The following is a 23,863-nucleotide window of genomic DNA, read 5'->3' as shown; positions in this document are numbered from 1 at the left end:
AAGCTGTGAAAATGGGATTTGGATTAATTAGTAGTGTGGATGGAAGGACTGCATCTTGCACAAGTGTGAATGTCCAAAGGTTATATATTGTTTCTATAGAAAAATACTGTCAACTATTTTGCAGTTATTAAAAAAAATTAATAATTTGCTGTTAATACTTTTTTCTTTTTATTGAGTAGACTCTTATTGAACAAGTGGAGCAAAGATCTGAAAAAATGCCAGAGTGAGTATGTCTACATAACTTATTTTCAGCAATTTTAAGTTTTTAAAATCTTTACTTTTGTTTAAATACTGTTTAACACATTCTTTGTTGAAAATTAAATTTTAAAAATTGATATTACGTAGACCTAAAAAAAGGTTATTAGAATGAATGTTAGGTTCAGAATGCAGTCACTGTTTTAATTTCTTGTCTAGGTATCAACAAGTTCTCAATGAAATCCATCAATGTTACCTTGACCAGAGGGAGCTTTTGCTTGGTCCAAGTATTGCTGGCACTGTTACAGAATTAACCAGTCAGAACAACAGAGATCATTGTGCTCTGGTAGGTAACAGAGTTATGTGTTGTGGGGTTTTTATGTATTAATCCCCACCCACCCCCAAGTAAAATGTACTTATTTAATTCAGTTGTTTGCCTGCAGAATTTGTCACTTTTGATGGTTGTTTTGTCTAATTAAAATTTTACTAATATTTTCAAGCAATGAGTGTTTTGAGGAAGAGTGTTCCGTAAAAATTCTGCTCTGCTACAAATCTCAGAGGGTAATTTGCGAAAGCATAAAATGTGGTTACTTACATTTCATCAGAAGGAAAAAGGGACAGAAGTTGCACAATGAGCTTTTATTTGGCTGGTAACATCTTTTCAGTCCTTAGTTTTATAGTTGATCTCAATAATTTTGAATTTCAGAAAACTTCAATTTAATCATAGCTGTAGTAATAATATCGCAATGTATAATATGCTTTTAGAATATATAATAATATCTATAATACTGCCTGTGGTACTGATGGAAGGGAAATAATTTAGTAATCAAGAATTTGTACTTCTGTGAATACAGGTACGAAGTGGTTGTGCCTTTATGGTCCATGTATGCCAGGATGAACATCAGCTTTACAAGGAGTTCTTCACAAAACCAACACCCAAACTGGAGTAGGTGGTACACAATCATTTTGTTTTACTGCATATTGTGTTTACTATGCTGTCTAGCAGACTATTATATGGCAATTAGGCTTGTTTTGAAGTGGTTGGGTAAGAACCAGCAAGAAAAAAAAAAAAGACTTTATGCATCAGAATTTGTTGTTGTTTTCTTTTTTCTTTAAGCAAAGATGATAGCTTATATTCTCAATAAATAATCTGAGTAACCCATCTGGATGTGTTCCTGTGGGATCTATTGTAGGTGGTCCTGCTCTAGCAGGGGGATTGGACTAGGTGATTTTCAGAGGTCCCTTCCAACCCTGATGACTCTGACTATAAATGCTCTGTAGATGGTCTGAAAGAGATAAAGACTCGCAGTTGCTTTGGAAATAACTGTAGAAGTTTACAGTGATAGAGTTCACAGCTGTTCTTGTACTGTCTCTGTGCCAGTGGTTTGCACAGTCACTTGCAGAAGTGCTGTTCATTTACTTCAGTGTAAAATTAAGCTGGTGTACTCCAAGCCTTTTTCATCACGGATTTAGAGTTTGTGAGCTTCCTTTACTATCAAGCAATAATTGCATGTGCCTGTATGTGAGCTGAAAAGAAGGCAGGGGAGTGGACATCTGGCACGGGCAGTACCTGTGTCTGCTGTGTCTAGATCTAGAAGAGGGAAGGTTGTTTTCTTCACATCATAATTGCTTTTTAAAAGTATTGTCATTTTTTTACAAAAGACATGTAACATTAAAGCAGTTGAGTACATTATTCCCCTTCTCCAATTATCTGGTGTATTTTAACAATGATTAGTGATAATTCTAAAATCTGGGTGGATCTGATTTCCCTTGCTATGAAGTTCATAAATAGAATATATTGACCAGATATAATAGAAATTAGAGTATTTTCAGAATATAGAATGTATTTTCAGAAAATAGAGTATTTTCACCAGAGAAGGTAGTGATAGGACAAGGGGCAATGGTTTTAAACTGAAAGAGGGGAGATTTAGGTCAGACATTAGGAGGAAATTCTTCACTATGAGGGTAGTAAGGCACTGGAATATGTTGCCCAGGAAGGTTGTTGATGCCTTCTCCCAGGAGGTTGGATGGTTTAAGGCCAGGTTGGATGAGGCTTGTGCAGCCTGGTCTAGTGTGAGGTGTCCCTGCTTATAGCAGGGGAGTTGGAACTTGATGATCTTTAAGGTCCCTTCCAACCTTAACCATTCTATGATTCTATATTCCTATTAATATAATTGAGACACTGATTTTGAGTGTTGTGTTGTCTTAAAATCACATGCAGCTTGAGATAAGTGTAACTTGAAAAAAAATCCTGCCCACTACCCTCCTTGTCCTCTAAAGCTGAAGAAAAACCATAAATGGATAGAGCCTCACTAGAAATAAGCCACAGTGCCAGAGTAGTAGCAGCCTTTCTCTTTTCTGAGAGATGGAGGTCTCGTGTGGGGCATTTTCAGGATTTCAGGTGACCTAACTAAACTGGCTTAAGAACCAGATCCTTGGTCCAAATCCTGAAGTAAATATCCCAAATTGAAATAAATGTAAAATGCTGTTCAGACAGAAGTTTCATCACTACTGCTCTTCAAACCAAGAATGAGAGTAGACTTCTGATTATTTTTGAATCTCGATGGAAAGGAGTTACCTCCTTTCCTAAGACCTTGCTTCTCTTTTTTTGCCTACATTGAAATAAAATATTTTGAGGGAAATGTTTCAAATAGTAACTAATTTATGAGGTTTTTCTTACCTGTATAATAAATAGCCACATTTTTTCAGAAGTGCTGAGGTGCTCTGAAGACAGAATAGCTAAGTGTCTGTGTACAGATAACAGAATTTACCAAAAATCTAGCTGAGAGTAGATGTCTGAGGTGGTGTTGTATTTAATAATAAGGTTGTAAAACTGTAGAATACAACAGAAGAGAAACATTGAAAATGTTTATTCTGTGAGCATTCTATTTTAAGCATTTTTTGTCCATACTCTTACAGTAACTGGGGTGTCCTTGTCCTATTCTCAGACGTTCTTCGTGAATTAGAAAAAATCTGTAGTGCAATAAACTCAACAACTGTAGCACACTGTAAATACTGAAATATTCTTACTGTTTGTGTTTCCAAATCCAAGTGGGGAATTCAGATACTGGCTAATTTGTGATTAGTGAAAGAGCATTGAAAATGGCAAAAATATATAGAATGAATGCTACTGTTCTCTTGACCGAGATATGTATCACTTTAAACAGGAAAGAAAAACTGAAATCAAAGTGGAATTTCTGGTTTTTCATATTGCATTGATATGGTAACTTTACGGAGATTGGAAGGTGTGCCCTGCACTGTTGGAAGTTGTTAAAGAAAAGATTACCAAGCTTCTCCTCCTGTGTCTCTCCTCATGTGCCCCTAGTTTGTATAAACCATTGAGTACTTGGAATTAGATGAGGCTTTTCTTAGGGGAAATTGGGGATTGGATATGATTCTGAGCTCTGCAGGAGTGTTTCTTTACACAGAAGCTGGGTAAACTAGTTTGCAGTATCTTCTCTCTGTAACAGATTGAGTTGTTGGTGTTTTTTGTTATTTTAAAAATATTTCAAAACTGTACCATCATTTTGAGCAGTTGGAATCTTGCATCTCTCAAAAGACTTTGTAGGAAGTCAGTGGTTCATGTTTTAAATGGTCCTTTCTTAAGTCTTCAATGATACCATGTTGCATTGTTTTCTCAGCCTCCTTTTAAGTAAGTTTGCCATAAAATAATCTGTGTTTGTGATAAAATTTTATTTTGCATGGTGGGATCCTGAAAGTACTTTGGTTTGTTTTATTTTTTCTTCATAGTGAACTTTTGGAGAAGCTGTGTCTTTCACTGTATGATGTCCTGAGGCCAATGATCATCCATGTTATTCACTTAGAGACACTCTCTGAACTCTGCGGGATCCTAAAAAATGAGATGCTTGAAGATCATGTTCAGAACAATGGTAACTAATAGATAGAAACTATTTTTAACTGTCTTCTTGACTGATAAAATTATTAAATTGAAAAAACAAAAAAAACCCTCATTTTTTTTCTTTTTAATGGGTCTTAAACATGTCAAAGATGAGGCAAGTATATTTTAAATAAATTATGTTTTTTCATTTATTATAGAAAGGTTTGTATTTATGGGTCTGTATGTATCTTCATTTCAATTAATATACTGATGTTACAGAGTCCTATTCTATCTAGATTGTACAAATGCAAGTAATCATCCAACCAGTGTGTGTAAGTGCACCAGGATTGATTAAAATGAACTTTTCAAATGAATGAATTTGCAGGGCTTCCCTTGGCCCTGCTAATGCATCATCTGTGTAGAGCCTTCTGTGTGCATGATGATAAAGCAAAGGAAAGCAAACCCACATTTTTAATTCTCCTTGATGTGTATTGATAGTCTGTTTCCCACACTAGAAATTGTAACTTAGCAGAGAAGTTACGTAGCTGATAGAGATTTTGGAGTTTTGGAAGTGTTCAGAGCTCATAGTCTTACAGAAACGAGCAGATTTTCAGGAAAAAAAAATTGGGTATCTCATCCCCTTAGTAGGACCAATGTGTAATGGAATAATTTCACAGTCTTAACCTTGCACCAAGTGATAAACAAAAATCATACTTGTGAGCTGGTATATAACACAGTGTAGCTGTTCATGCCAGGATCATAAGGAATTGCTGGTTTTCCTCAAAGGAGAATTGTAACTCTGGGAATGAGGAAAAAATTGGTGACAAAATCTTTCAGCTAATCTTAAGGAGGAATCTATTACTTAAACTCGGGCTGATAGAATAATTGTTCTGTTGGATGTGAGCTACTTTGGTTCTTCTGTTCTGGTAGGTAGATGAGTTAGCTTGGCAACCCCTGGCAGTCGCTCTACAGACATTGGCTGTGAGAGAACCAAATCATGTTGGTTTGGTGTCCAGGCAGAAATGCCACTCAACATAGCCAAGTCTTAAATAACTGGAATGCTTAATTCTAACAGGTTGTTTGATGCTACCAGCGTGAGATGGTATTTTCACAATCTAAGGAGAATTTGGGGAGCTGGAGGGACTGCAATATGGAGTTCAGTATTTCCTTGTTTGTCAAAAATGTGTCTGCATGCTGCTGTTCCAAAAATAGTTTGACTCAACCTGAAGCAAAACAGTTGTGTGATGGTTCCATGTATGATACTTCAGAATTCTGTGTCTATAAGCTTGTTCTATAATTGCATAAAAAAATGTGTGCCTTTTTTTTCCTTTGTCAGCTGAACAACTGGGTGCCTTTGCAGCTGGTGTCAAACAGATGTTAGAAGATGTACAAGAGCGTCTTGTCTATAGGACACATATTTACATTCAGACTGATATCACAGGCTACAAGCCTGCTCCAGGTGATCTTGCATATCCTGACAAGTTGGAAATGATGGAGGTACAGCATCAGCTTTTGTGTTGCCCTTGATTGTGGTTTTTTTTTTTAATTATGTATATATAATTGTGCAGTATAGTGCTTTGCAGATGGGGTTTTCCAGCTCTTAAATATATTTAATATTACTGGCACTATCAAGTAGGCCCCTGCTGATTAAATTATGACCCTAAACTAGATATCAGAGAACACTTTGTGTCCAACTCAGTATATTTCTCACCGTTAAGTTTTATCTAAACTTGAAGCTTCTAACTTTTCTCTCAGAGGTTTATTACTTTTGTAAGTAGTAGGTATTACCCAATGTATTTTCTAGTTGAGCTGGAGTCAAAGAGAAGCTTTAGACAGGCACAGTGAGCTGCAAGTTTGTTTTCAGAATTACTGATCAACTACTGTTTGGTAAGCAGGTATGTACACTCTACTTATACAGTGTGAGGAGTGACTTGCTTGTACCTTTAGATAATTTAACATGTTAGCAATGGCTTCCAGTTTTCACCACACAAAATATAGCTGAACGAGACCCCTCCATTCATAACAACTAGTGATCAGAAGTTTTACCAGTATAACTGCTACAACTGTGTGAGTAGAGCTGGGTAAAAAAATGATTGTGAGAACTTTTTAATGTTAGCTGTAAGTTCTGTAGGCAAGTAATGCAGATTCTTAGTCTACTCAAAGCCTTGTGTTTTAACTGGAGTCCTATGGCCGTTCAGTTAGGAAGAAGAAGAGAGTGAGTTTTATGATTCATTCTAAATCAAGAAATAATGCTGCTCTTGTGTCCTCATAAGGCTCCAGTTTTTGCCTGGTTTGAGATTCGTTTTGCTCCTTGATTGCTTTTAAATCTCAAAACCTTGCTATTTAGAGAGACTTTCTGTCTGAGTAAATTAATTATTAAAATGTTAAAAGCACAGGGCAGTAAAATTTCTTCTGCTGTTCTGCTCAAATATTAATGCAGTTCTCTGCCCATTCTTGCTGCCTCTTGTTTCTTTGAAGCAGACCAAGTAGTGAAAAAGGTTGAAGTGTGGAAGTGTTGAGTAATGTTAGGGGAAAGCTTTTTGTTGAACTCCTGCAGGGAATAAACTAGGGAGTACCTTAGGGCTGTCTGCACATATGATTTATAGGAATAAAGCCATCACAGAAATTATCTATGTAAAATCCAAGTTAGTGTTGAACTGGCTTCCCCTCTTTTGAGCTTCTTTTTCTAGGTATTTTTACTGGTTATTATTTAGAGATCAGTACAAACAGGCAAAATGGAAAAAACAGTGATTTACACAGATATGTGTAACACTTATCATAGAATTATAGGACGGTTAAGGTTGGAAGGGACCTTAAAGATCAGCAGGTTCCAATCCCCCTGCCATGAGCAGGGACACCTCACACTAGACCAGGCTGCACAAAACCTCATCCATCCTGGCCTTAAACACCTCCAGGGAGGGGGCTTCCACAACCTCCCTGGGCAACCTATTCCTGTACCGTACTACCCTCATGGTAAAGATTTTTTTCCTGATGTCTGACCTAAATCTGCCCTCCTTCAGTTTAAAACTATTACCCCTTGTCCTATCACTATCCTCTCAGGTGAAAAGCCCCTCCCCAGCTTTCCTGTAGCCCCTTCAGGTACTGGAAGGCTGCTGTAAGGTCCCCTTGAAGCCTTCTCTTATCCAGGCTGAACAGCCCCAACTCTCTCAGCCTGTCTTCATAGCAGAGGTGCTCTAGCCCTTTGATCATCTTTGTAGCCCTTCTCTGGACCCTCTCCAGCAGCTCCATATTTTTCCCGTGCTGAGAGCTCCAGAGCTGTATGCAGTACTCTAGGTGCAGTGTCACCAGAACAGAGGGGTAGAATCACCTTCCTAGCCCTGCTGGCCACACTTCTTTTGATGCAGTGCAGGATGTGGTTGGCCCTCTGGACTGTGAGTGCACACTGGTACTTGTGTATCTTAAATTGATGTTGAAATGTTTCTGCTACTGTTTTTAAAACATCTGTCTTTATCCCTTTTAATGTCTTTGAAATGCTAAGGAGGTGAATGTTAGCAGACTCTTTTTGCTATTTAGTGTGCTGTTGATTGTAATGCTGCTTAAATTAAGGAGAAAAAAAAACAACACTAAAATTTTGTGTTATATCTTCCTCTGCAGCAAATTGCACAGAGTTTAAAAGAGGAACAGAAGAAGCTGCCATCTGAAGCTTCGTTTTCAGATGTCCGGCTAGAAGATCCTGAGTCCTGCAACTTAGTTAAATCTGGTATGAAATATATCCCATGTTCATAGAATCATAGAAAGATTTGAGTTGGAAAGGACCCAAATCATTGCATGATGTCCACAGAGAGTAAGCATTAGCTTAAACTGTCAGTTAGAAATTTGCATCTATCTTAAAGGGTTATTGTCCTAGAGAAATTCGTGAGATATTTTGAGAGGTGAACTTTGTCTCAGGGTTCTTAATAACCTTTTTTTTTAAATGAGAAACTACTTAATCTTGTTCTTTTGGTGGCATGTCTTTATGCTTCCACTGCAGTCAGTGTACTTTGTATAAAACAGAGCTTCTGTATTCTCTACTGCAAAGCAGCCCAACTATCAAGACATATAATTAAGGGTGCTTCTGTTTGTTAGCTGTGCTAAGATGAGGTGGGTGGTTTGGTGTGTCAGGCATGTCTTTTAAATGAATGCTTTGAGCATCTGGGAATGCCTTTGTCTGTGCCTTTACCTGGGAAGGCACCTTCTTCCTTTGAATGCATTTCTACTTACTGAAACCAGTTAGTAATTTTAGCTGTTTACAGTAATTCACAGTAGAATCCCTGACTTTTCACGTGTGACCCACATGCCTGTAAATTACAGAGAACTGGAAGCAAATTCCATGAAACATGATTCTTTTGATGCCAGTCATTTGACTGTTACAACCCTTTCAATTTTTGTCTATGATCCATGAAGAATTTTTCCCTTTGTTTTATCATTGTTCAGAATGGTACTGTTATTTTTCCCAGCCTCACCTTTCTCATCTTTTTGTGAATTGTTTCTCATATTCCTTTTTATTACCTGGATGTTTCTTGAATTTGGCTTGCAAGGCCTCCAAAGGTCCTTCTGGCTTTTTCTAGCTGGACTCTGCAACTCCTGTTGAGTGGAGTTCATCTTGCTTCAAGCTAGGTGTGTGGCATTCACAAGTCTTGTAAGTCCCACCTGCATGCAGGAGATGAAAGGAGCCTGGAACCTGTATGGTGCAATTTGATGATAATTGTCTGAGATAATTGGAAATATTTGACCTTCAAAGTGCCTCTCTCCCATTTCAGACTCCTCAGGAGTAGCTGAAGTGACGAATAAATAGCGTAGGAACCTCAAACTGACAACTAAGGTCTTAGAGGCCTTCTAATTACTGTGACAATAAATTTCTGGTTGCAAAAGGTAGAAAGATATTTGTTAAACAATTCCCACACACAAACACCTCACAAGTGCTTATTCTATCATTAGGTAAAACTTTAAAAATTTTACTTTTTTGAATGGTTGCTAATTGGAATCAGAGATTTGGTGCTATTGAGTCAGCAGTTTCCCAGGATTTAAGGACAAAATGAAAATAATTACAAGACTTATGTCTATCAGGTGTTGTGAAAATCCATTTTGAGCATACAGAATTATTGCCAAGGTTACTCAAGAGGAAGATTTTTTAATATTTACAACCTCCTCATGACAAAATTGATTTTGCCATTATTTTTGTTGTTATTAACACGATGTTCAGGCCCTACACTTTATGCAGCTGTTTAATCCATGTAGGATAATCCCCAGCAGAAAAGAAAGCATGAAGAAGTAAAATTGATGGAATTACTTGCTTTTATTTTCCTTTCTTTTCTGAGCATCTCCTGTACTCCCATGATCACTATTTTTTTTCCCTTTGTTCTCCTATGCTTGTTTTTTCAGTAGTTGTTTGGCCATTTCAGCTGTTGAGTTACATAGGGTAGGGGTCACTGGAGCCATGCCCAGAAAACTAACTCATTAAGAAAGGTTGAGCTGGGCCATCCCTCAAAGCAAATTCATGTGTTTCACAGCCATGTGCTCTGTACACATCAGAAATCTAGTACTGACCTGCTCAGAAGGAAAATACAGCTAACCTTTTTGGGTGTAATAAAATGTCTTGTTACCATGGAGTCAGTATAAAGTGCAGTCAGTACTGCAGTCTCCTTCAGTTGGAAGGACAGACTGGCTGTGTTTACATGTGTGTATTTTACTTTTAAACAGGTTCAGCAGAATCCCTTAATCCCAGGCACCAGACCATGATTTCACCAGCAGATCTGCATGGAATGTGGTATCCTACTGTCAGAAGGACTCTAGTGTGTCTCTCCAAACTGTACAGATGTATAGATGTACGCAAAAATGTCTTCATTTTTTTTTTTAAAGTGAAGTTATAAATTGTGTAGTACCATGTATAAATATTGTAATCAAAGTTAGGAATGGACAATTAGTGGCCTCTTTTATCTCTTAGTCTTTTTGCTGCTATCTTTACATAAAACAATTGAACTGACAAATTTAGGTCATCGTTTCCAAGACAATTTTGTATTTGTAGAATTAGAAAAAAGGCACCGGTTTGTAAATTTATTGCTTTTGCTATGGCAAAGGTACTTCACTGCCTAATACTTAAGATACTTATCACACCAAAGTTGAGGAGTGAATAGGACAAGAAAAAAAAAAAAGTTCTGGGTCTATTAGAATGGTCTTATCGCTGAAGTTCCTGGGTGAATGTGTTTCTTGCAATGTGCTTTGCAGGACATCAGACAAAGTGTTCCTTCTAGTCTTAAAAGTGGTGACTCTACTACTTCTTCACTTTGGAAATGTTCTCAGAATTTTTTTGTGGCACATCTTTTTGCCTTCTAAAACGTAGAACACGTTTCCAAACTTTAAGATAGCAGGAAACTTTGTGTCTAACAGAAATAAAAGAGGTGTTTTCTTTACAAGTATTTTGAGACTTGCCCTCTAGAATTGATTTTCTTCTGTCACCTAATGACATAAAAGGCTAGTGAGTCTCTGAGAAACAACATAATGTAAGAGTTTTTGCTTTTCTATACCTGTTGTATCTTTATTGGATACATTTCATGCATTTCAAAATACCTCTGATAGGTGTTATGTGAAACTGGTAGCAAGATGCTATTTGCTTAAAAAGAAGCTGGAAAATATTAATACTTTATTGCTTGATGTATCAGTCCCTTAAACGAGTATTTGCCCTAGTTTTCAGCTAGGCCTTTGGAGAAGAGGTACTCCTTGTGTTGTTTGCAAGGCTCATTTATAGTGTTATCTACACAGTATTTTACTTATTTTTTCACTGAGATTTTTAGCAGAACTGGTATGCCTTGTCTGCACCCTGTATATAGGAGAAGACATGACTGAAGTGGCACTAGCAAGTCTTGGGTCAGTCAGGGCTGTCATGCACTGCTTTGGAGTGCTGGTGGAGGTGAGCTGTGTTCCTACAGCTAGCTCAGCCATATGATCTCCTTGCTGCAGCTCAATGAGTTTTTCCATGTCACCTGAGCCATGGCAGCTGTCATGTTTGTTTACAAACCTGGCTCAAACGTGAGGTAATTTGAGTTTGCTTGAGGTGAAGCTCACTTGAATGATCTCAGGTCTATTGCAAGTATAAAGTGCACACAGGTAGTTACCCTGACACATGGAGTGTCTGTCTGGTCAGGTTACCCAGTAAGCATCGTTGGTGCTCTTAGTCCTGAATGCATGAGGTGTCACTGACCATGTCACTACCTGGGTGCAGATACAGAGATGGGTGGACAGGGTGTGCTGGAGTATATACCTGCATCCAGTCTAAGTGTTGTAGCAAGCTTTGATATAGGAAGCTCCATCCTGTCTGACTGCATTTAGATGACATGTTTGTAGCCAACTAATCCAGAATTTTATGTGCAGGTAAGCACATCCTTCACAAGCCGCAACTCTTAAATTCTGCTTAAGCTTTGCCAACACGTTTTTTGTTTCTTTTTCTGTCTGATTTCTCATTCCTGCAGAGGGCAGTGTTTCAGGGATTATCACAAGAGGCCTTATCTGCCTGCATCCACTCGCTGCTGGGAGCTGCTGACTCTATCAGCAAAAATAAGGTCAGAATCTCTGCTTTGGGTATGATTTCTTTCCCCCCACCCCCCCGTGTGTATCTAAAGCTGTGAAGCTGCTATTGAAATCTCAGTGAAAGCATCTTGCTCTGCCCCCAGAGACCTGGTGGATTTGCTGGCTTTTAGTTATGGTTAATGTATGGCAAAGATAATGATTCACATGCTAGACTGTCTGAAAAGGTGGAATACAAATAATAACAATCTGCTGCTCTAACTCATGTGAATTAAATCAAGTGATACCTAAATAAAAAATTCTGCTAGAAGTTTCTGCTCCCTGTATTTGCTTTCACTGCCCATTACTCTCTTTTTTTTCTGCTTTCATTTTTTAAATTTTCAAAAATCTTTTCTAAGTATTAAGTTCACTGGGAAGATTTAAGTATTGTCCTCTCAGAACTGTCTAGTATCAAAAGGTTTGATTGTAGGTGTTGCTCAGAATTCATTGCAGTTTCATCAAGTCATTTTAAGTTGTACTTTAAGTAAACCTTCTTTTTTCCTGTCAAGTTCCTTTAATACAAATACTGTAGTAATTTTCTAATTCCTAACAAAAAAGGAAAGTCTTAGTAGGCTAAAATTGTTGGATTTGTATAAGGAGTAAATATTTAGTAATGAAAAAGTTTTAGTTGCTATTAGAAATAAAAAGCTGTTTTGAAGTATTTCTTTTGAGTATCCTTGGGTTAGTATCTGTTAATAGTATCTTTAAAAAGAAATTCAAATTGTGTTTCCCTCTAGTTTGAGCAATTAATCTGTAATTGCTTCAGAGTTCTATAGTTAGTTATCCATTCTAGCCCTGTATATCAGGTCAATTGACTTAAAATATTGCAAAGAATGGAGCTCATCCTGCAGTGAACCCTAGATAAGTTGGCCCAGGACCAGGATCTGTACCACTTGGTTCTTAATACATGTTAATTTAACATTAACCAGTGAATCTGTGTGTGGAATAAAAATATAAATACAAATAAATAAAAATCAAGAAACCCTTCCACCAGTTAATTTTAGTGAACATTTCTTTTTGTTAAAACTGCAAATTTCAAATTAAGGTCGTCTTTACTGTTTTATTTGAAGTTATATAAAGGAAAGTTCTCTTCCAGCTTGGAAAAGCAAATTTGAATTCTCAGTCTTCCTTCATTTACCTCTGTGAGCCATGAACTTCAAAGATTAAAAGCAGCATGCAGTATAAAGCACATAGCTAAAATAACAAGCAGTGCAAAACTGATCATCTGGTGATGTGAACTTGGCCTTCTTTTATTCTTTCTATCTTTGCTGTACTGTTTAGAAATTAATGAAGCTTTGTGTTTAATGACATGAGAAAAATGCCTTATAAGACCTTTGCACAGTTAATCAAGGTTATTACAGAAACATTAAATGTTTGGCATTTTTTAAATCATCATAAGGATTAAAACATTTTTAGAACCTCATATTTTTCACCTATAAATGATAGGAATTACATGAAATAGCTCCTATGAAGAGTAAATTTATATCTTTCAAATAATGGGTACCTGTACTTAATGTGGACATTTAATAATATGGCTGTGTCCTCTAATTCTTCCAAGAAATAGGAATAAAGTCTGATTCTGTAGAGCAGTGTGTTAAGAACAGTGCAGAAGTGGGATTTGTTGATCCCAGAGTGTATTTAATGGCACTACATGCTAATGGAAAAAGCTTGTTGGTAACATTATTAGTATTAGTTTCCTTATAGGAATTAACTAGTAAAAGTGGATGTGTTTAAACTTTGCTCTTTATTTAATTATTTATAATTTTTTTTTTTACCTGTAATGTATGTTTTTTCTCTTGTGCTGTAGACCCAGGTTGATGGACAGCTTTTCTTAATAAAACACCTTTTGATTCTTCGTGAACAAATTGCTCCTTTCCACACTGATTTCACCATTAAGGAAATTTCCCTGGACCTTAAGAAAACTAGAGGTACTAAACAGTTGCTGGCTACAGACTGGGATGGGATTGTCCATCCTTAATGTGCCAGCAAAACTTCTGGGTTTATTTTATGTTCATTTGCAATGACTTGGAAGCTTGTTCTGTTCACTTGCTTTGCTCTTATCTTCTCTGAAAAAAAACATCAAAAGCATTTTCTTATTCAGGGCAATTCAAGATGTGTCTAACAAGTTCTTTACTTTTGTATGACTTGTGTTTGACTGCTTTTTGCTGCTGACCTAACTTATTTATCCAGGCCTTTTTAAGAACATCTAAGTAATCTGTATTCCACAGAGATGTCTTTCGCCTTTTCTGACCCTTTAAAGGAATATCTTTTGTTACTGCTGTTTAGCATGTGCATTTAAAAATACATAGTTGACCTGCCTAGAATGGATCAAGAGTTTGTAGACCTTTCTGTGATACTTTGTTTTGGAAGGGATTTCTAATTTTGCAAGTTCAATAAGCAGTATTGTCAAATAGTTTTGTGGAGCAACTGTGTCTGTTGTAGGAAGGGAAAGTAGAGAGTAATGACATTGTCATGATTTTTCAAATTGTACTGTGGTTCTGTTGTAAAATGCAGGAAAAAAAAAAACAAACCCTCTTGATACAAAAGTGAACTGTCATACACTTGTTAAGTTTATAAATGTGAGCCAACAAAGTGTCCTTGCAGCCAAGAGGGCCAATCCGGGGGTGCTTTAAGAAAAGCATGTCCAGCAGGTCGAGGGAGGTTCTCTTCCCCCTCTACTCTGCCCTGGTGAGGCCTCACCTGGAATGGTGTGTGCAGTTCTGGGCTCCCCAGTTCACGAGGGACAAGGAATGACTGGAGAGAGTAGAGCACAGGGCCACAAAAGATGATCAGGGGGAATGGAGCATCTGCCCTATGAGGAAAGGCTGAGAGAGCTGGGGCTGTTTGGCTTAGAGGAAAGGAGCCTGAGGGGGAATCTCATCGATGCTTACAAGTATCTAAAGGGCGAATGTCAGTATGATGGGGTCAGACTCTTCTCAGTGATGTCCAGTGACAGAACAAGGGGTAATGGTCACAAACTGGTAAGCAGGAGATTCAACCTGAATATGAGAAAATACTTCTTTACTCTGAGGGTAACAGAGCACTGGAACAGGCTGCCCAGGAAGGTTGTGGAGTCTCCATCCCTGGATGTATTCCTGTAAAATCTGCTCTAGGGAGTCCTGCTCTAGCAGGGGGGTTAGGCTAGATGATCTCCAGAGGTCACTTCCAACCCCTATCGCTCTACCCTTCTGTGATTCTGTGAAGATAATGGGAAGAATAATTGGAAGCCTGTCAAGTTTCTCCTCTTCTATTCCTGAAAAGAAAGGTGAAGAAATAACTTTTCTTTCCTGCCATCTAATAGCTGCTGTTTTAACTCTGAAGCAAGCACTTCTTGCACTAACCATTTCACCTCTTGCATTTGAACATCAATGAAACCTCCTACCTGTTGAGTAGTTTCTAGTTGACTGGAGGTTAAAGGGCAAATACATCCTTTTGGTGTTTTGTCCTGACTGACACACAAGTTTGTTCTTCAACTTCATTTAATTGAACAAATTTTTGTGCCAGCCAGTGCTTTGCAGATAGTAGTGGTAAGTAATGGAAAACCCTTTATTTATATTGTGTGGTGGTGTTGAAAAGATGTACATTGTGCTTAGTTCTGAATGTAGTGTCACACAGGCCAGTAGGGCTTTTATATTAGGTGAATTGTAGAAGAAAAATAACATGACTCTTAGGAGTTTACTGTGTTCTAGCCAAGCTTTCTGCACGTAGATTTAAGATTTAATTTGGGATTTATAGGCAAGGGGACACTGCTTATTGTAAAAGTCACACTTCTGCCCAATTCTTTTTTCAAGTAGTATAAAGCTAAAATTCATGTAATTGAAGTATACAGTGGGGAGGAGTGAATTTCACACTACCTCATAGGGTTTTAATAATGAACTTAGGCTCTTTTTTGAATTATTTTGGGAAATAATCCAGAGAACAAAATTAATTTTTCTCTGTGGTCTCCTTTAACTACATAGGAGTACAGGTTCTTAGTTCAGTGCAAAACTGACATGCCTACAGGTCTGGCATTCCCTCTGTTTAATGCCTTTGGCAGCACTTCTTCAAAACAGAATTAGGGCAATAAGCCATACTTAAACTGTATTGGTAATCTTCTTTTTCCCAGTATGTTAGTTTGACAACATACTTTTAACACTGTAGGACTAATTTTGTGTCTTGAGTAAATGACAGACATTGTTGCTTTTCCTTCTTTGGACTTCTGTAGAGATCGTAAACATGAGTGTGTATCAGCCTTGATGTTTCTTTGTTTAGTTCTAACTAAAACAATTAAGCACAGAGGAAAAGAGTGCCAGTTCTAAGTGATTTCATGCAACTGTACTTGGTTGTCCCAGGCAACGAGACAAATTCTGCATACTGTTTTTTAACTGCTTAACTACATAGCTTACATAAAAGTCCTTCACTTGTAGATACAGGTACAAAAGGAAAAGAGCTCACACAGTATGCATGCTGATAGCTCTACAGCTAAGTATCATTCATTCAATAGGTTTTTGTAATATATTTTTCAGTTTAGGCTGTGTGACTGTTAGAATCAGGTTTACCATTGGTGCAACTGAAAAATAGTGTCTCAAGCTTTGTGTGCTTCTGTATGTGTGCACCCACATTTATCAATACTGGAATCACTAATGTTACAGTCCTAATCACGTTAGGCCATTTTTTTATGTGTAAATGGGTGATTAAAGTTTTCCATTCCTGGAGCTGAATCCCATTGACTTACAGCAGGAGTGACTTTCTCATTCACAGACGCAGCATTTAAAATCCTGAACCCTAAGACAGTTTCAAGATTTTTCAGACTGAACAGCAACAACGCCTTGATACAGTTCTTGCTGGAGGTAATGTGGACTCCTATTGCATTAAGAAAAATCAGGTCATTTAAGCAGGTGGTGATCTCTGGCAAATAAAAAGGAGAGAATTACTGTCTTCTGTTCAAGGGTACTCCAGAAATCAGAGAACATTATATTGACTCTAAGAAAGATGTAGATCGTCACCTGAAATCGGCTTGTGAGCAGTTTATTCAGCAGCAGACCAAACAGTTTATTGATCAGCTGGAGGAGTTCATGTCAAAGGTACAAACATGTTGTAAGTTCATTAACCTGACTGAAATACTGGTAGGAGAAGGGAAATAACATGTAAATTGTGTATAGAAGAAGCTGCTAGTTTTGTCTGATTAGCTGAAGATTATGGATTTTCCCAGTATAAGGTCGTGCTTCCCTGTGAGTACCAACAGCAATTTTCCAGGCCTTTTTGAGACTAATGGATTAAAGAAACATGACATAGTTTGGTTTTAAAAACAACCCTTATGCTCTTTGGTTAAGGTTTAATCTTTCATTGCATTGAAACAGGTCTCTGAAAGCTGGCAGGATCTTTTCTGTTTGCAGGAAAACTACCTGGACTGATTTGTAAGCCTTCAAAAAGAATCTTGGCTCATGTGTGTTCTCGAGGGAGGTCTCAAGGGAGGTGCCTGTGAAGTGTGTTAAAAGTTTCTATTCTCAGCATATTTTACACCAGTGAGGTGCTGGCTGAATAGTACTTTCCTCCCAAGTTCCACTTGTAACAGAAATTTCATATAAAAGTTGGTCAGAAAAGATTAGGCGTCCTAGGGGATAGGAAAAAAAAATTAAGTCTTGTTAAGTGCTCTTACTGCTTCTGGAAAATGAAAAGTGTGATGTGGATCCTTGTATACTGAAAACAAGTGGTTTTACAGCATGACATATCAGTAATGGGGAGCACAGCATTGTGTGGACATCACAAATACTCCAGCTGCTGTTTTTTGAGAATTTAGAAGATTATTAAATTTACCCAGCCTATCATGCTGGAGTGTGCCTCCATGCCTAAAATACAGATGGGTAACCAGTGAGATTGATGTATCATCCAAGTGATCCCAGTGATTCATTGGGAGTCTGGGGAGTTTGACTAACCTGCTTAAGTGTAAATCTATTTTGAGGCTTCTTTGTGTCCTTAGGTTCCTAAGTGTCTTTGTAAATATAATCCCATTTTGAATTTTACTTTCCAGAAGTGATTGTAATTGTGAATTGCATTTCTGTCAAGCTGCTTCCCCTGTGTGTCATTAAGTCCATGCACAGAAGAGAGAGAGGAGATTCTGTACACAGCAGTATCCAAGAGACTTGTGCAATTGTTCCATGATCACTTTGTTGTGAATTCAACTGAAAGAAACATAATTTTGTTGATTGTATTTCTTTTAGGTGGCCGCTTTAAAAACAATGGCCACTCAAGGAGGTCCCAAGTACAGCCTTTCGCAGCAACCTTGGGCACAGCCAGGTATTTGCTTTGTTTTATACTCATGTTGCCTCTGAGATGCTTGTAGGCTAATAAAGCCACAATAATTTACTATCTTGAGACTTCTCTTGAAAACTTCTCAAACAGAGAAAAATACCCTTTCTGTTCACATTTTCAGTAGAGCAATATGGGCTGCAGTGTATGGGGCTCGAGTATTTCAGAATGTCATTTGTCTCTGTGCTTGACTTCTAAAGCACAGCAGTCTGAAAAGCTGGCCAGGTTTATTTGGACTGTGCGACTGTGGTTGATTTGGAAAAATTTGAAGTACCTGAGAATTGTCTGCCTTTTCCTTGAAAATCCTGGCTTCTGCTTTTTACCTGTGTGCTAATTTAAATGTCTTAAGATACTTCTGAATCAAAACCTAACAAACTTTGGAATATGCGTTTAATTGGTGCAGTAGATGCATGACTTGAGTATTTCTCAAGCTGTGCCTGTTCTTGCATGAAAACAGCATTTTGGCAACTGCATATGAAATGTGCTTAAGGAATTATTTGATTACATTAAGGTAAAGCTTTCGCTTTTTTAGGAAAAACTGAATCTACATTGAAACTTTTATTGTTTGTACATTTGGTTCCTGTTCAGTTTCCCTGTCACTGTGCAAAAATGGAATCCAGCTTTGTTTCCCTCTTCTTAAAAATTCAAATGTGAAGGCTTCGTAGGAACATTTGGAGTAGTTTAGATGTTCCTGGGTTTCTTTACTCTTCACATTACAAAGTTGGATGTGAAATCTAATTATTCCAATTCATACATTGGAACCTTCTGTTGCATCATGTTCTTAAAATGCAAAGCCAGCCACATTCATTCATAATTCAGTGCTGCTTCGTGGGTCAGACACTCTCAAGGGCTAACTTGAGCTTCTTCTTAAAATCTGCTGCTTCTTCAGGAGTATTTTTGATGTTTGTTTGGAGATAATTATGTGTGTAGAGGCAGATTTAAGCAGAGCTTCTGCTGTTCCTTGGAGTAATTTGTTTCGGAAGGAGGAGAATGTAAAAAATTTAGGTATGGTAGAAATTGAGGAAAAAAATGTAATATAATATTTTAACTGCTGTAATTTAAAGCTATGAATGGATTTTCCCCTTGTCCTTTAAGCAAGCTCATGTAAAACTGTTAAAACACCTAGCAATACAGAAAGAAGGTCATGTCTGAGGGAGGATTTCTGTCTGGTTGATTCAAAGTCCAGGTGTCTGTGCAGCCTTTCATCTTACAGTCATGGCCTGTGGCCACTAGGGAGAACTTGTGATACACTGTTCTCTTTCCTAGAACTGTTTGTTCCCCAGCAGTCACTTTTCCAGGCTAGTTTTCTACAGGGAAGTGTAAGTAGGACTTTGTTGCTGTTGGAAGACGGTGGCTTCAGGAACCTTGGGAGAATGTGGGCACTTGCAGACATGGCTTGGATGTGTTTTCTGCAGGGAAAAGAGGGTCCAAAAAGAAAAGCCTAGTTTGACTTGTTGTAGTCGTGTGATGAGTTGGTGCTGCACAGCCAAGTCACTCCATCTCTCCCTGACACTCAACCCTGTGGTTATGATCAGCACCAGTGGAGTGGAGGTGATGTTCTGGACTGTAGATTCAATTAGCAGGATGCCATTTTAGCCTATTAAGCATGATTTCTTTTACTTTCAGCAAAGATCAACGATCTGGTCTCTTCCACTTACAAGACAATAAAAACAAAGTTACCATCAACATTACGAAGCATGTCATTATACTTGTCCAATAAAGATACAGAACTAATTCTGTTTAAGCCAGTTAGGGTGAGTATTGCTAGACGTACTTCAGCATGTTTTCCTGTAGGTGTTGGGCCTTCATTTAGTTAAAGACTTGATATATATTTTGTGGGATTTTTTATGTTATATTTTTGTGTGTGTCTGATTATATGTTTAATATATGTATATAAAGGTATGTATCCAAGCTGTCCTGCTCTCCATTGTACTCAGTGTACATGACAGACACATATTACAGGGAAGCAACTGGTTCTGTTCGTTGTGTGCGTCTTCCAGTTGGCACCATACAAGCTGTAATAAACACAATTAACTCTGTCCCAGCCACAGTACAACTTGATCAGTTATTCATGGACAGAAGCTCTGGCAGCAGAGAGGATGATGCAGATCCAGTGGGACACCCACTGTAAACCCACCAGAAAGAACCAAGCTTGAGCTTTAAGCTTCCAGCTTAAGTCTGTAGGACTCAGTGTTTCAGCTTAACACATCTTAGCTAAAGTTTTTATCTCACAGCCAACATGGGTTCCTTGTGACTGTTTCGGGGCTTGTTTGAAAAAAGAAGCTCTTATAGCTTGACTGCTTCTCACTATGTGGTCACTTCAGTAGCTGTTCCATGTACCTTGTGCTTTTTCTGGTTCGTGTTTGAGGTGGGTGTTGTGTTTTCTAATACTGAGTTTTTTTTCTTCTTTCCTTTAAAAGAATAACATTCAGCAAATGTTCCAGAAACTTCATGCTTTGTTAAAGGAAGAATTTAGTAGTGAAGATCTCCAGATCATAGCTTGTCCTTCAATGGAACAGGTATATATTGAGGCTCCTTGTTTTGTCAGTTGCTCTTAGATGTGACTGGCTTTTTTTTAAACATTAGTTTTTCATTTTTAGTATTTTCAGTGTTCTGAATCCATATTTACATATTTATTATCCCTCCTAGTCCTAGATGGTTAAACTCAGGGCTTCATATGAACTCCCGGGTCTCAGCTGAAAGGGGGTTTTGTTTGGGTATTTAATGAATAACCAATAGAGTTGTTAAACTGAAGGTGTTGATTGATGTTACTGGGGATTGAGTTGTACAATATTGTGACAGTCTTGCCATTTCTGGGCGTTGTCTTTTCAGGGAGAGATCAAAGCTAGTGAAGGTGCTTCAGAAAAGCCTCTGTGTGTGAAAACAGTCTTGCTTTTGACAAACACAAGCAGAAACAACTTTTACGTTTAGGAAGCATGAGAAAGAATTACAAGGGCTCATTTGAAGTGAATTGCATTGGGAAAATGTGCAGATGTTTATGGAAATGTTACCGTACATGATGAGGTCTTTAGTCTCAGAGATGGTTGGGGTTAAGAATTCTCTGTATTGGGATGCTCTGACAGAAACCGGGTAGGTTTTTAAAAATCTCACTTTGACCTCAGTGGTCCAGGTTATGTGGATCTCAGGATGCCAATATTTAAACAGATACATTAGTTTACAGATTAGAGGACATGGCGTGCAGTGAATGTGGCCACAGGGATGTATGATAGCTAACCTGGAGCACAGAGTGGAGGTAGGGTTATCTAGAGGAGTTGGCTTCCTCTAATTGTTTCTCTCTTAATGCTTAAAATCACTTCTCCTACCTGATGTGTATGGGAAAGCATATTGTCATCTGTGGGAAGCAAGTATTGTGAAGGATCCCAAATGTGTTTCAGGTATCTAAGAAAAGTGTTAGTATTTTTTGAAATTCTTTGACAACACATGAAGTCACTGTGGAAACTTTGATAGACTAGGTTGTGACTGCTGAAATGACTAGTCAGTATGGTCAACAATCATGTTTTGAAGAGCTTATAAGCAGGCATTTGTCTGGAAATTTTGGCCAGTTGTTTTGTAGCTGTCTTCTGATTTATCTGAAACTCTGTGTGCTTCCTAGGAATTGTGTTTAAACGTTAAAATGTAAGACATCAGCACTGAGACTTGGCTGCTCCATCTAATGTGGGCTTTCCTTTCATCTTTCAGGTGAACTTACTGTTATCGATGTCCAAGTAGCCCAACAGTGATGCTGCTTGAAATAAGCTTCAGCTGCATGCCAGGCAGTGAAGGGAATGTGAAGACATTTGCTTGAAGTAAACGAAGGATCCCGCTGTGCAGTCCAGTTTGCATCAAAACTATCCTGGCTGCTTTATCCTGTTTCAGGGAAAAAAACACCACCCCAAAACCAAACCAAACAAAGCCCTCCCCCCCATTTTACTGATTTGTTGAAGGTCTTCCTGTTCATTGGCTTGAGAAGTGGGGGGGGAAGAAAATGAAACAAAAACCCCTTTGCTGATCTGATCACTGTTAGGGAAGCTCAGTTACTGCCTTATCCAGATGTTCTCAAAATTTTAATGTAAAAACCTTTCTTCCTTTCTTGCTTTCCTTTAATAAGTTGATGTATGCATTGAGCAGTCACACTTTCAAAAATATGCTGGAAATGAAGTGTAGGGAACCAAATGGCAGTGGTAACAGGAATTTGCAAGACTTGGAGTTAAGCACATTGGTTATACAGTTTGACTGAAGCAGGCATGGCCCAGTTTTTCTTTATCTTGCCTGAAAATTCTGGAAATTCACCACGTGCTTCAACATAAATTCAGAGGTTCTTAGTTGGGAAAACTTTTTTTCTGGCAGGTGAAGCATTTCTTGAAACACTGGATGTGCTGTTTTTCTTGCACTGTTGTGATTGGGAGCTGTGGAGTGTAACCTGAAGTTTCGTGCTCTAACCTTCCTCCACATAAGGAATCTCAGTTCCTTGGGATTTGTGATGGAAAGCTGTGCAATATAATTTCTCTTGTTTCTGTGGGAACTGCATATTTTTGGATGCTTTACAGCAAAGCTTAGCATTGAGATTCTCAGGTACTTAATTTTAGGTAATAGCTGTGGTTGTTTTGCCTTACCCAAGATCAAGTGGTGGTGGTGTATTGTTTAAAGTGGTGACTGGGACCGGAACTTGGGCAGCCTTGGTGAGCTGGAGTAAATGCTAATTAGGGTGTGTGGGGATGCCAGAAATTCAGTGAGCAAACCTGTCAGATCTGCAAGGTAAAAAGGGGATAAGTACTTGGTAACTGGTTATCAGTGCATGGTGTTCAGTGTACATTAATTGGTTGTCATTTTGGAAAACTGAACACTAAATACTCGGCTGTTACTGGAATTAAACACTACAAGCAGCTTTAGGGTGTCTCAGTGCATAGAAAAATGTGGTGACTCAAATGGCAGATTTTTAACTTATTTATAGAGCTTGTTCTGTAGTTTTAAATATGTAGAAATTTCCATGCACATCAGTGGTGTTTTGATTTAATAATTTTCCTGTTATAAATTGCATGGCTGAGGACTAAGGTGGTAGGATTTAAAGCTACCACAAGAAGTGTTGCAGCAGTGGTGCTGAGGTACATAAGTGGTACTCACTTGACACCTTAAAAATTAACTAAAGGACCTAACGAGGAAGAAGACTTGCCCTCTCTTTTTTCTTATGTAGAAATACAGGCTGTAAAATAATGTCTAGTGCATTGTAATATATGTATATTTGTTTTTTATAAAGTTTTACAGAAGGACTGCATGGTCGCTGTACAGAGTAATTACTGACTTAATACAAATGTTGTACAGAAAAGGTGTGAAGAGTAAACCCTTGGAATAGTCACTCTTGTGCTTGGGATCTTTTTCTCTCTCGGAGTACCCAGAAAGCTCTAGGACAGCTGGTTGAAAGATCAGAAGAGCAATCAGTTTATACAGCCTGTTTGCTAAATGAACATTTGTTTAAACATGTACAGTTTCAGATATTTACGTTTACAAATAGTGTAAATACTTTCAGAAGATTAATTTAAGATGCTTTATATTATCGGACTAGAAATTTGCTGGTTTTAATTTTTTTAAATAAAAATGTTGCCTCCTATTTTGGTCCAAGAGTAAAGCTTTATTCTGTATCCTGAGGCTTGTCTGTCAAGATAACTTGTAGTACAGAGATGATAAACATCCTATAAGCACAGGCAGTGCATCACTGAGAAGTGTTCTTTTTTTAGCATTAGAAGAATCGACGTTATTTGGCACAGATGTATACCTGAGTGCTGAATGTACAGCTAATTGTTAAAGTAATGCCTCTTTATGGTTATAATAAAAATAAATTTGTATTTTCTTTACTGACAAATGATCTCGTGTGACTAAATGGTCTCTTTGTGATTCCGTTGGAAGGAAGAAACCACAACTGTAATACAATAACATATTTTAACTGGTTGGCTTTTACTAAGAGAGAACTTGGGATGTGGTGGCAGA

At 37.9% G+C, this 23,863-nt stretch overlaps 1 protein-coding gene across 1 annotated transcript in view; it reads left to right on the top strand.

Moving 5' to 3' along the window:
• Nucleotides 1-23,738, top strand: part of COG3 (component of oligomeric golgi complex 3) — a 33,141-nt gene extending 9,403 nt beyond the window's left edge. Inside the window, exons 9-23 of the mRNA XM_051639257.1 lie at nt 180-223; nt 415-541; nt 1,050-1,141; nt 3,946-4,085; nt 5,370-5,530; nt 7,649-7,754; nt 9,734-9,858; nt 11,500-11,589; nt 13,401-13,521; nt 16,334-16,422; nt 16,522-16,656; nt 17,794-17,869; nt 19,508-19,635; nt 20,302-20,400; nt 21,581-23,738. Of these exons, the coding sequence (XP_051495217.1) occupies nt 180-223; nt 415-541; nt 1,050-1,141; nt 3,946-4,085; nt 5,370-5,530; nt 7,649-7,754; nt 9,734-9,858; nt 11,500-11,589; nt 13,401-13,521; nt 16,334-16,422; nt 16,522-16,656; nt 17,794-17,869; nt 19,508-19,635; nt 20,302-20,400; nt 21,581-21,610 (1,563 nt within the window). The 3' untranslated portion in view covers nt 21,611-23,738. The remainder of the gene's footprint in view (nt 1-179; nt 224-414; nt 542-1,049; nt 1,142-3,945; nt 4,086-5,369; nt 5,531-7,648; nt 7,755-9,733; nt 9,859-11,499; nt 11,590-13,400; nt 13,522-16,333; nt 16,423-16,521; nt 16,657-17,793; nt 17,870-19,507; nt 19,636-20,301; nt 20,401-21,580) is intronic.
• Nucleotides 23,739-23,863: the final 125 nt, after the last annotated feature.

This window comes from Apus apus, chromosome 1 (assembly GCF_020740795.1).
Source record: "Apus apus isolate bApuApu2 chromosome 1, bApuApu2.pri.cur, whole genome shotgun sequence".
In the NCBI taxonomy this organism is placed as follows: Eukaryota; Metazoa; Chordata; class Aves; order Apodiformes; family Apodidae; genus Apus; species Apus apus.
The sequence above is the reverse complement of the archived record's forward strand: the minus strand, read 5'-3'. Positions and strand labels throughout refer to the sequence as shown.